This window comes from Lissotriton helveticus, chromosome 1_1, assembly GCF_964261635.1.
Source record: "Lissotriton helveticus chromosome 1_1, aLisHel1.1, whole genome shotgun sequence".
Lineage (NCBI taxonomy): Eukaryota > Metazoa > Chordata > Amphibia > Caudata > Salamandridae > Lissotriton > Lissotriton helveticus.
The window spans coordinates 267394535-267407559 of record NC_136057.1 but is presented as its reverse complement, the minus strand read 5'-3'; the positions used below and the strand labels follow the sequence as shown (position 1 = coordinate 267407559).

Sequence of the window (13025 nt, the reverse complement as noted above, 5' to 3'; positions counted from 1 at the left end):
TACAGCTAGTGTGAGCCTCAAGAGAAGTCTGCTGCAAGATTGGGTAATGTCAAAGGTTGAGGTGAACGCAATAGTGTCTTGCTTATCCTTCTAGCGCAGAAGCACAAACAAACCCAAAAAGGGATATGCCTCAAAATCTTGAGTTCACCTCAGCTGCTATTCCCGGCCCATTTATAGGCCCTCTTCCAGTTACTCACTTCAGCCCCTTTGGTAGTGAGTAATCTAGCTCTTCCAGTTTTTCCACCCCTGGGATACGGGAAGATTCTTAAAATAAAGTGGGCCCTCAGCAACCTCTTCTCTTGGCAATACTGCAACTTCTACAAGCCCAGCGGTCTGAAGTGCAACAACAATGGGCAGAAGCGCAACAGTTCTATCTACAATCTAGAGCTCACAATGCTGCAATTCAGCAATCAATAGCAGAGGTCACTAGCCAATTAACTGTTTTGCTCACGGAGATGGGAGAATTGCAGTAGCGGGTGACGACTAAGAGGAGGTTGTATCCGCTACTGCCAAATCAGTGCAGGACCGTGACGATCAGCTTGCGATGGTGCAGTTCAAAATTGAAGATCTTGAAAATCGCCAGAGGAGGAACAACTTGCAAGTGTTGCTATTTCTGAAGTGTAAGAGAGGGAGGATCCCAGAGAGTTATTTGTGAAATTATTTGGGAAGCCTTTCCAGATCTCATGGACTGGGACATGGACTCACAAATACAATGGGCACATCGGCTGCCCTTGAATCGTGTCAGCAGCAGGTCTACACCCAGCGTACACCCTGCACACACCCGACTAGTTCTAGTCTACATAGGTATTTTTTTGTTAAGGCATGCGATCTCATTGAAGTCCAATCCTCCTCTTCCATTCACCGTAGACGATATGCCAATCTTTGTCTGTTCAGATCCCTCTCGGATCCTCCGGTGGACCTGCGGTGTGGGCTCTCCAATTTTGGATTCAGCCATGGAGCCCTGAAGAGTTGTGGAACACAATTTTCTACAATGAAACACGTGTCGGCTGGCTGTTTGTTATTCATGCCTGATGATCGATTAAAAAGAAAAGATAAAAAGCAAAGATTCCATTGTTGGATTGGTTCCTTCAATTCGACATACTCATCTACATGATCTTCTATTGATTATGAGTGCGCAGGACTGTTGTTAAAGAATACATGGGAGACCCAGCTGAAACACGCAACAGAGGGGTTTATGTACCTGGCGATCCTCATGTCCCCCTGCCCAAAGATCTCATGGGCCTATAACTAACCCTGGGCATAATACTACCCTACGCTAACGGAGCTTACGTAGGTTGTACTACTTCGCACTCCGCAAATTGCACATAGCACAATACAAAAACTGTGCTTAATCACATAGCGTAGCAGATAAATCATCAACATCCTCAGATGCTTTGATAAAGCAATTTTACATGCTAAAAAGCACATAACCAATTCACAACAGTGAACTTTTTCAATGAAAATATTAGTCAATGAGAGAGGTGATGATTGTGGGGTCCCCCCTAACCTAGGGTGAGGACCAAGCAGATGCCTTGAACACAAAGATCATAAACAAAAAGCACATCTTGTGGAACTTCGGTGGTGGTCCAATCCTCTTAGGACCACCCCAAGCACAGTTATTAGCAAAAAAACAATTCCAACTAAAGGCTCTGTAAAGATTTATGGGACGAGATTAGCAGTATGACAAATATTTGGTTGTCCCTTCCACTTTCACTATATTGACGCTCAGTGATTTTTAAGATGATATCTCTCCCCAGAATTCTGTACCGGCTCCCGAATTTTCTGTATTACATACTGTGGTACTGGTTTGCACAAATTAATGCAATTCAGAATATGTTTCTTTGGAATGGGGGGGCTGTCCGGGTGGCACTGCAAACTTGTGTACAATCTACATACTGCAGGGGAATCACAGCAGCGGATGTTTATGCATGATATGCTGCCTCTCACCTTTTAATCATCAACGAATGGTGGTATAGCACTCCCTTAGACCCAGTGTTTGCATTAGAACACGCGGCAATGGAGGGGGCCCCCTACTCCAGTTATTGTACAGTAACCAGAAGCTTGATTTCTTTCCAACACTAGCAGTACAGTGATCAGGCTCTGGAGGCATAATGTGGGGGATATGGGGTTTTGAGGGCGCCTGACTCAGGCGACCCCACTGCGGCACGGAACGCCCCTGTGACAGGTGGTGGCCTTGGTGGTATTTCGCAAATGGGACCTGATAGGTATCCACACCTTGGGCGATGTGATGAAGGGCACTACACTGAAGTTATTCCGACAGGTACAGGCTAAATGTCATCTAAACAAACACATTTTTATAAATACCTACAGTTACGCCATGCTCTCACTCCCATCATTCACACTCTAGATGCCTTTACAGAGTTTCACCTCCTTGAGGGCCGCCTCCTCAAGTGGGATTTAGAAACCCATAAAATCAGACAGATCTATCAGACCCTGATGACACATGGTAAAACGACCCTACATAAAACCAGGGAGGCGTGGAAGGAAGATATTCTGGATTTGAACAATGATGATTGGGCGGAGGCTTTAGCCAGTCCTTGGGGTGCGGCCGTGTCCTCTCGATATCGCCTTATTCAATTTAAATATGTACATCATGTGTATTACACCCGACTCTGTCTCTAGAATCCCTTATTTGTTTGAAATAGGGGATTTAAATTTGGTTGGTCTATAAATATTTTTCCCTTTGGCCCTCTTTATGTAGTAATTGGTCATCCAATCCCCCCAGTCACGGGCGTCCGCAGGGGAGGGCAAGGGGGAGCGTTTGCCCCCCCCTGGATCGCCGGTCCCATGACTTTGACGGACGCCTTTGGTCAGTAATTTTCACCATTACAACAGGCTGTTCCCCTGCGAGAAGCCCCAGGAGTTTAAATGATCTCTCACTTGGGGCTGCTCACACTTCTCTTTGAACTCTAGAGGCTGCAGCAGCCCCTCCCCGACCTCGAGCAGACTGTGGACAGGCCCATTGTCATTCTGTCTGCTGCTGATCATCACATAAAGAATGACAATGGGCCGTCTGCCTTTAACTTGCCTCGAAGGCGGGTGATAAAGTTAAAATGTTGCCCCCCCCCTGGAAGGCGAGTGATGAAGTAAACATTTTGCCCCCACCTGGAAACATTTCTGCGGACGCCCATGCCCCCAGTACCTGTGGTGTGGTAGGGACGAGGGAACATTTATACACTCTCTTTGGGGCTGCATGGCACTACAGCCCTTCTGGCGTGGGGTCTTGTCTTCCCTGGAGGAAGTACTGTCCTGGGATCTGTCATACGACCCCAAACTATTTTTACTACATAGCACATAGGAAATGGGGGAAATCGGTATAAACAACACTTATTATTTTTGGCTCTCACGATAGCTACGAGTGATATTGAATTATTGTGGAAGGGGACTTTCCCCCTGACATTGGGTAACAGGCGAACAGAACTAGATGAATGCAGGGGAGCAGAGTTTGTGGTCTTCCAGGCAAGAGGATGTCCCCTGAAGCACAGTATAATATGTTCCCGATGGGCATCATACCGAGGTATCGATCTCCTTTCTCTCCCCTCCCAGTCCCCCTGATATGTGTGCTTCCCAATGCGTCCTGGCCCATGGTACACTCTACCAATGGCATACTTTAGAAGATGGAAGAATTTTATTTTATTTGTTATATTACGAGGGTAGGGGGATTGTCTGCGCAAAGTTTGTATTTTTTATTTTTTACTGTTACTAATTTTGTATACAAAGCTGGCACTTTTGAAATGTGCATTGTTTCAGTGTGATTATACCGGACAGCTGCCTGGATGGTAGCATGTAAACACAATAAAAATGTTTTATATAAATATTATTGATATGTGTGTGGAGTTTCTAATATTAACTCAAAGCAAGGCTTTTTTTTTTGTGAACGGTATTTAGAACACAATATTTATGTAAGAAAATATTATGACCACAATATTCTTCTGTAAGTATCAATGGGGGCTAGCTAGCTTTAAAGGGAAGGTAAAGGGTGACTCAGGTACGTCAGACAATACAAGGAAAAAAGCAATATTTTCCTTTGAAAGCCCTCACCCACCGACCTAGTCGGTGGCATGCTTCATCATCGGGCCCACCACAGTGGCACCGAATGTGCCCCGTGTGTGCTGCAACGCCAGGAGACTGCGGAGCTGGTATATTGCTGCGTGTGCAGTGAAGGAGTGAGATGTGAAAGATTAAAAAGCTATACAAGCGGTCCCAGCACCCGAGGGTTAACAAGTATTTAATAAACTGGGCCTCCGTTAGCTGTTTAAAAAAGGCGAATGGACAAAGTGGAGTGATTAATGATCTCCCATGTCCAGTGTGGTCTACATGTTTCTGCCAGTGCCTTTTCTATTATAAGCTGGCTTTCCTCAGGACCAAAGAGTTAAGTGAAAAAGTGCAATTAAATAATAAACTAATAAACTATATTAAGTGATTGTGTTATTTGTTGGCTATGTGTCGCGCTCGCTAAGGCGCTGTAGCTGTTAGAGGGGGATTCCCTCAAGCTTTTTCTGTTATTTCTTTGTAAAAAGCCTCATGGGTCGCCTGGCAGAGAAAGAGACCGAGTAGTTCGGTCAGGTTCCTCCTTGGACCTATTCGTCCTTCCGCGGCGCCCGGTGTGAGCACAATTTTCTTCTGCCATACAATGACGGTTGTAGTAGCGATGAAGCAGTCAGTTCCATAGAACATAATGCAAGTTGGATCATGGTCACTCATAAAGCTGATTTCAATGTGAATATCAATTTTACTGTGAATCTCATGTTAATTTTCAGCATTAAGACCATGAATCACATTTCTGGAGAGTGGCTGAATCATACATGTACTACTGAATTTATAATGCTGGGATTCTTGGCTTATCCACAGCTGCAGTCTACATTATTCACCTTGTTCCTGCTACTCTACTTGATGGCCCTTGTGGGGAACCTTTTGATTTTCTCTATCATAGCTGCAGATGCTCGTCTGCGCACACCAATGTACTTTTTTCTGGCGAACCTTGCAGTCTTGGACATCTGCTGTACCTCCTCCACCATACCTAAGATGCTGGAGACCATACTGTCAGAGACAAAGTCAATTTCCTTCTCTAGCTGCATTACCCAACTGTTTCTTATGTCATCTATCCTCAGCATTCAGCTTCTCATTTTGGCACTTATGGCCTTTGATAGGTATGTGGCCATCTGTCTTCCACTTCGCTATACCAGTATCATGAGTATGAATTTCTGCGTTACCACTGCGGTCACCATGTGGTTTTGTGGCTTTGTGAACTCCACTACCCAAACCAGTCTGATGAAAAGGTTGTCCTTCTATGGAAAGATTGCATTGGATCAATTCTTCTGTGAAATCCCACCAGTCCTCAAGGTTTCGTCCTCTGACACATATATTAATGACATTGCAATACTTTTGGCAGATATATTTATTAGCATGTTTTGCTTTCTCCTCACTTTCATGTCCTACATGTACATCCTTTCCTCTATTGTAAAGAACCGCTCAACTTCCAACAAAAGGAAGGCCTTTCAAACCTGCTCCTCCCACCTCTTAGTTGTTGCCTTTTTCTATGGAGGCATTACCTACACATATGGACGCCCAGCACTGAATCTTGAGGGTGACAAGGACAAGGTAGTATCTGTGATATATGGAGTTGGTTCCGCAGTGCTCAATCCCATAATCTACAGCCTGAGGAACCAGGAGGTAAAAAGAGCCCTTGACCAGATACTGTCCAGGAAAATGTTTTCTTCAAGAATGTAGCACGCTCCTTCCAATTTTATGTTGCTAAACAATACCATACTGTTCAGCTTTACAGACATTGTTCTTGCTGTTGGCATGTCATAAAAGTCTGTGGTTATCATAACCACATTTGATATCATCAATATTTCAAATGGACTACTATGTACAAATCACATGCTGGGTCAGAATAAAATGTTCTTCCACAATCACTGAAATCATTTGCTTTACATTCATCATACTGGCGCTTGAAATGCTTATCATAGTGAAATATTATTGTATATTACAGTCTTTTTTTTTTTTTTTTTTTGGGAAAACCTTTATTTATACCATAGTGTACACAGCTATTCAGCCGAACACCCCGGGGGTACGGCAGCACATCATAAATATAAAGTTTGCGGCACACACAGACTATAATAACAGGATACATGAGGTTCAATTTTTAGTTTAGAATCAGGATGGACTCAAATAACACATATGGTTTTCCCCTATACAATAAACGTATAGATAAAATGGGGGGGAGAAAAGGGAGGAGAAATCAGGTGCCAAATTAGAACACGATCATCGGATGAGCGGGCCAAAGGAACGAATCCGAAACATCGAACAATGTCAAACAGAACAACAGAGGATAAGCAAGCACACAATCACCATACGCAACAATCAGGCGCCCGCTCAATGCTGCAGTGAACAAATAGAGTTGAGGCACATGCTACATTACAATCTCGAGATTCCAAAGGGTAACCAAATGTACTGATTTCAATCCCATAAGAAAAAGAGAAAGAAAAGTGGAAAAACAAAAGGGGAAAAAAGGCCATAGAAATAATAATTGAAAACAACAAAACCCTACCCCCCAACCCCCCACCCCGCACCCCTGCGGATGGCTACAGCCTACCCCCCTAGCAGCGTGCCTGTCGCCCTGTAACAAAACCCGAAATATAGAAAGAGTGTAGAGTGAAAAAGAAGGAGAGAGAAAGGAAAGAAATAGGGAGGAGGAGGAACTACCAGAACAACCGCCCCTGAACCTCCCCCACCGCCCGTCCGACTCGTGCCGCCCTAAGCTGAAGCAACGATCAAAAAATTCGAATAGTACAGGACCAAATGGGAAAACGTTAAACAACAGCCAAGAGCCCACAAAGCAGAGCATAAGTGTCCCTCTCAACTCCCAGCGGCACAGCTGCCGTCTCCGACCAACCGTTTCATCCCTGACCCCTCCGAAGCATCGAGCAAACACCGTCCAGTAGAGCCTCTGAAGCCTTTAAAGAGTCAGAACGGTAGGGCAGGTCAAGAATCCGCGGCGTGCGTACACTGAACCCACAGTTTGCCTCGCAGTCCTCCTCAGCCACTGTGGTCACCATCACCAATTCAATGTCACGGGGCACGACAGTCAACAGACCTACACAATCGACCGGGATCACAAAGGGGTCATACATCCCTCGATCTCCATCGAACCCCGGGGGAGGGCCGTAGCACACCGTGATTCCTACAATCAGGGCCCCCGGCAGTGGAAGCAAGTTGCCTTCCCCTAGAGTTGGGCCGGAAGCGCCTCGAGACAGAGACAATGGAGGCAAATCGGCGGCACAGCTGCGATCTCGGTCCTCCCCCCGGCAGTCCGGATCATGTCGGTCGTCGATAGGAGCGGACACCAGGCGCGACCGCTCGGCGCCAGTGATACCGGCGACCAGTTCCTGAAGCCTCGCCTCCACAGTGAAATGTAGGTCAGCAATGGCGGCCATCACGGCCATCAAAGACGGCTCATTCCGTCCCTGGGCTGCCACCCCGCGCTCCGTACACCACATCAGTGGGCAGCCGATGTCACCGAACAGGATATCTGAAGCGGGGTCGTCCGTTGACGAAAAACGCACCTTCGGGTAGCAGAGCACAAATGCTGAACCGCGGCCCCACACAGGCGCCAGCACAGGCTCCGGGCCATAAACCCCCCGGAGGGGCAGTCCGGTGATGGCAGCAATGCTATTAGCGCGTATCTGGTCAATCGCCCTCCACAAACTCCAGGACAAGAAGGTCTGTTATGTGGCAAGAGGCCGGCGTCCGGTCAGGTTTCACGGCCGATGCTGTGCTTCTGCGCCCCGGCAGGGCCAGTACTCCAGACCCCGGCTCGTAAGCAGTCGGAGGCCGGAGATTTACACACGGCGTAGCTCAGCGATTCGGAGCGCTGGAAGACTCGGGACCAAACCGATCGACCCAGCAATCCATCAGCTGTGCGGGAGACGGACTAGAAATCAGGATGCGAGACAGGATATACGGCCGGCGGCCGGTGGTCAGAGGAGCCGAGGACTCAGGCGACCATCTTGCTTCGTTACGTAGCTCCTCCCCCGTATATTACAGTCTTGACTTCTCATTGATGGTGGCATAAATCACAAGAATCACAATGTAGGAAATTTCAAATGCAGAAAAAATACCAGACTAATGATGGGAGTTGTGACTGAGCGATGATCCATAAAAAGGTGATATGGTTTCTGTGAGTAATATGCACTTTATCAAAAAGGAAGTGAAGAAAACAAGCAGTTAATTTAAATGTACAAGTTGTTGCAAAGACAAAAACGGAGTAGTAGACAGTCACAAACATGAAGAAAATATGACATAACGATTAAAGTGTAATAAATAATGTTTAGTTAAAAACAATTTGAAAGAAAAAATACAAAACAAATATGTTGTATATTATGTAAATATTAAGTTGCATGACATATATATTCATATATGGAATATCTGTAATCATTAATTGCCTCATTGGTGATTTGCCGTTGTCAAAAAATTGAATTGCAGCAGGATAAAGTTCAGTGGTTTGGCCTTTAGACTAAGAAACGTTTCTGGAATCTGCAGGTTTTAAGTAGGGCAGTGCTAAATCTTCAGCTGAAAATGTGTCCGACTGGAAAAAATGCTAGGAGGTAGCAACTAAGATTTATAGCAGAAGTTTAGCAACATGCGCCTAATCCAGAGAAATAATTTTTAAGGTAAATCATTTGTTAAAAATCAGTATTTCTGTTTGAGTCTGAGTATTTCAAGGGCTGACTGCACCTACCACAGTGCACAGTATTCTTGTGCGGGGTGGGGAGTGGGGTCTACAGTTCCAGATAAGGTCCACTAAAATGTCCCACCTCAACCAATCCTTGAGATGTATTTGGAGCAGCAACATAGTCCTTTGTTCACAAGATCTTTGTCGCTTTCCAAACCCAGGAGAGAAGCTCCATAGTGGCTGGCTGAAGAAATGCCAGATAGTAACTGGTCACTTTGATTCCCGGGAGCTTCTTCATTTCCCAAAAAGAACGGTTTAAGTTTTAAAAGCCCAGACATTTGGGAGGCAAAAAGTACTCTACATTGTAGCCCAACGCGTCTGCCATCTTGGAAGGCCCTCAGTTTTTGGTTTTCTGAGATTGTTTTGCAGTGGAGAACAGAGGCTGCTACAAAAGAAGATGGACTAAAAGATGGAACCATTTGTAGGAGCTCTGGCCACTAATTCTAGACTGAAGAACACAACTGGATTTGTGTCTGCATCAGTAGATGAATGAGGTTCTGGACCCTGCTTTGTAAATAAACAACTTTACTACCTATCCTTAAGAACTACTTCAGATTCAAGGACATGAACAACAAAATCAAAGAGTTTACCAAAGTACAAGGAAACTAGTGGGAACTGGGATATTTTAGACACTGGTGGATGTATCTATTAACATACACCAGCAAAAAATCAACTCACAGTGCACTTGAGGCTCCTAGTACATAAGACATTCCTTAAACCATATAAACCTTTCACCATTCATAGCACAAGCACTTGAAACTGAGCTCCTTCAAAAAATATCAAATAATACCTCTGGAAGAAGGCAATTACAATCATCAAAAAATGGGTTAACTGTGATGATTGACAAGATAGTTAGGGTTGAGCCCCAGTTGTTTGGAGCAGGGTTCCAGAAAACAACCTTGATCCAGTGAGCAGTAAATGAGTTAAAACACAGATAATGTGAATGCTGTCTCCAACAGCAGATAATCATGGAAGACCCACTAGTGGAGGAACAACCTGTGTGGGAGAGTCCATTCCCTTGCTTTCAGGCAACATCAGGAGGCCCTGGCAACTGGTGGTCGATCTCGAAGGCACTTCAATGTCATGCCTTGGAAAGAGAATGTGTTGTCCATACTGCACACTGAAGGCATTGTGGGTACTGCAGGCAGAGTGTAGACTGGTAAATACAAACACTACCTCTCCTACACTTACAGAGTCACTCTCTCTGAACTCTGGCACCACTTATCCCTAACACAAATGTCTTCACTAATGGCAACCATGCTGACAAGTAGGCTACCTGATTGTTATGTATATAAATTAGATTCCTTGTTGAAGGGGGACGACGACAATCCTTTCTCTCAGGGTGAAGTCACAAGTAAACATGTAAATGAACCTGTGCTCATACCTCTGGTAGCTTGGCAAAGAGCAGTCAGGCTTAACCTCAAGACAATGTCTAAAGTATTTCTGCAGCACTTCAAACAGTAATAAAGTGAAACACAACACAAAAACAAACCCACAACAATTTAGAAAAATAGGTTAAACTGTAATTCATAATAAGGCCAAAATTACAAAAGAACCAAATATATGCAAATAAAGTTAAAAAAAGCGATGAAAAAGGCAGAAAGTGTCAACTGTGGGTATCTGGTCATGCCAGACAATAACAAAGGCATATGTTCAGGCCAACCATGATGGAGCAAGGGCCAGCTACAGGGATGCAGTTAGGTCCACTGAACAATAGTACCCTAAATAATGGTTGCTGAATTGAAGGCAGGGGAAGATGGCGGGCTGATCCTGCACCAAAACCATAGCCCCTCCCACTTTCTTTCATAAGCACCACTGGTCATCAACCGAATAGATGCCTGGCGAGCGTGAGTGCAAACAAAGGTGTTACTGCTTTACAAGAGGCAGCACTGTCAGTAGGAAAGACTCACAGATGTGGCAGCTTCATTACTTAATTCACTGTGCTCAAACTGCCTGCCTGCGGTTCTTCATGAAGTGCAGGCAGAGGTTTAAGGTTTTGGTTCTAGCCCTTGCTGAGAAGTCGGAGCATGGCACCTCCATGAACCAGACCCCTCATGGGGGTGTGGCACTCGTGGGGCAGCATGGACGCATTCAGGGCTGAGCAGGCAGGAGAAGGAAGGCATTATCCTCCGCTCACCCCTCAACACGGGGGAGGCCAAGGCTTCCTCAGTGGGGCATCCAATAATGATATTACTCAGAGGAGGTATTGCAGCCAGTTTACTACAAGTATGCATGGAGAAATCTCTGGCAGCTGGTGAAGAAACCTCCTTGGTAGATATTTTAAGGGTGGTGGCTCCCATAGAAAGGATTACTTCACCGAATGTTACACCAGGAAATGAAGAAGGATACATTGTATCAGGGGTGAGAGCTCCATTAATCCCTGTGCTGCAACATAACAGCAACATGTCTCAATCGGCAACTCACTGAGGCTGAAGATCAGTCACTTTTTGAACCTTCAGGAAATACAGAGGCTGCTGTTTGGGCTGAAGTGACAGACAGAAATGTTAGCACTTTGGCTTTTACTGCCACTTTGCTGAGGGTAAACTTTGATGCAAAGAAGATAAACACTTATGTCACTGTCTTAGAATTGCAAGCACCTAATGACACTCTAGCCAGCAAATCATGCTCACTAGCAGCAGATGTTTCATTGCCATCGGCGGTGGCATCAGCAGCCACCAAAGGAGAGGTGGTAGACTTAGGGCAGTTGCAAGGCCAGGTCTTATTGAAGATACCGCTAATACATCGGTTGTCAGGCAATCGTCTACGAGCCAGGGTAGTTCAAAAAGCAGAACAGGACATTGTAGGGATCCCTAGCGGGTAAAAGCAAGGTCAGCCGAAATAAGATTCATACAGCTAGTGTGAGCCTCAAGGGAAGTCTGCTGCAAGATTGGGTAATGTCAAAGGTTGAGGTGAACGCAATAGTGTCTTGCTTATCCTTCTAGCGCAGAAGCACAAACAAACCCAAAAAGGGACATGCCTCAAAATCTTGAGTTCACCTCAGCTGCTATTCCCGGCCCATTTATAGGCCCTCTTCCAGTTACTCACTTCAGCCCCTTTGGAAGTGAGTAATCTAGCTCTTCCAGTTTTTCCACCCCTGGGATACAGGAAGATTCTTAAAATAAAGTGGGCCCTCAGCAACCTCTTCTCTTGGCAATACTGCAACTTCTACAAGCCCAGCGGTCTGAAGTGCAACAACAATGGGCAGAAGCGCAACAGTTCTATCTACAATCTAGAGCTCACAATGCTGCAATTCAGCAATCAATAGCAGAGGTCACTAGCCAATTAACTGTTTTGCTCACGGAGATGGGAGAATTGCAGTAGCGGGTGACGACTAAGAGGAGGTTGTATCCGCTACTGCCAAATCAGTGCAGGACCGTGACGATCAGCTTGCGATGGTGCAGTTTAAAATTGAAGATCTTGAAAATCGCCAGAGGAGGAACAACTTGCAAGTGTTGCTATTTCTGAAGTGTAAGAGAGGGAGGATCCCAGAGAGTTATTTGTGAAATTATTTGGGAAGCCTTTCCAGATCTCATGGACTGGGACATGGACTCACAGATACAATGGGCACATCGGCTGCCCTTGAATCGTGTCAGCAGCAGGTCTACACCCAGCGTACACCCTGCACACACCCGACTAGTTCTAGTCTACATAGGTATTTTTTGTTAAGGCATGCGATCTCATTGAAGTCCAATCCTTCTCTTCCATTCACCGTAGACGATATGCCAATCTTTGTCTGTTCAGATCTCACAAAGCCCACCTTGCACAGGCGATGGAAACTGTGCCAAATGATTTATCCTTTTAAGACTGTAGGCATACAAGTCTTCCTGCAGGAACCAGCAAGGCTTAAAATATGTCATAATCAGTGGATTCAAATGTGCTTTACCAAGCATGAAGCCTCAGCAGCACTCAATAATATAAAAGACATGGCCAAGTAATGGAGACTTGGATAACTGAAATCAATCAATCAATCATAAATGTTGTTTATGACACGGTGTGGGGTTGGCTGTTTTCATATTGTTTTCTTGATTTATGCCTTTCTGCATCTAACTTTGCATTTAAAATTCTTGGGCCCGATTCACATAACTAACTTAAGACAAAATCCTAAACTTACTACCATTTTGGTATTCACAGAAGGCACTTACTCATTAATGAGTAAGTGCCTTCTGTGAATACCAAAATGAGTAAGTTACCCACAATGAGTTACTTACTCATTTTTGTATTCACAGAAGGCACTTACCCTTCAATTAGTAAGTGTCTTTTGTGAATA

The 13025-nt window shown here is 45.1% G+C and overlaps 1 protein-coding gene across 1 annotated transcript; it reads left to right on the top strand.

Moving 5' to 3' along the window:
- The first annotated feature begins 4713 nt into the window (after positions 1 to 4713).
- On the top strand, positions 4714 to 5751 carry LOC144761918 (olfactory receptor 13G1-like). Its single transcript, XM_078647119.1, has one exon. The coding sequence runs from the start codon at positions 4714 to 4716 to the stop codon at positions 5749 to 5751; it is 1038 nt and encodes a 345-aa protein (XP_078503245.1).
- The last annotated feature ends 7274 nt before the right edge of the window (positions 5752 to 13025 follow it).

Coding starts and splice junctions, on each gene's coding strand:
- LOC144761918 (XM_078647119.1), top strand. CDS start 4,714: ATGGTCACTCATAAAGCTGATTTCAATGTGAATATCAATTTTACTGTG.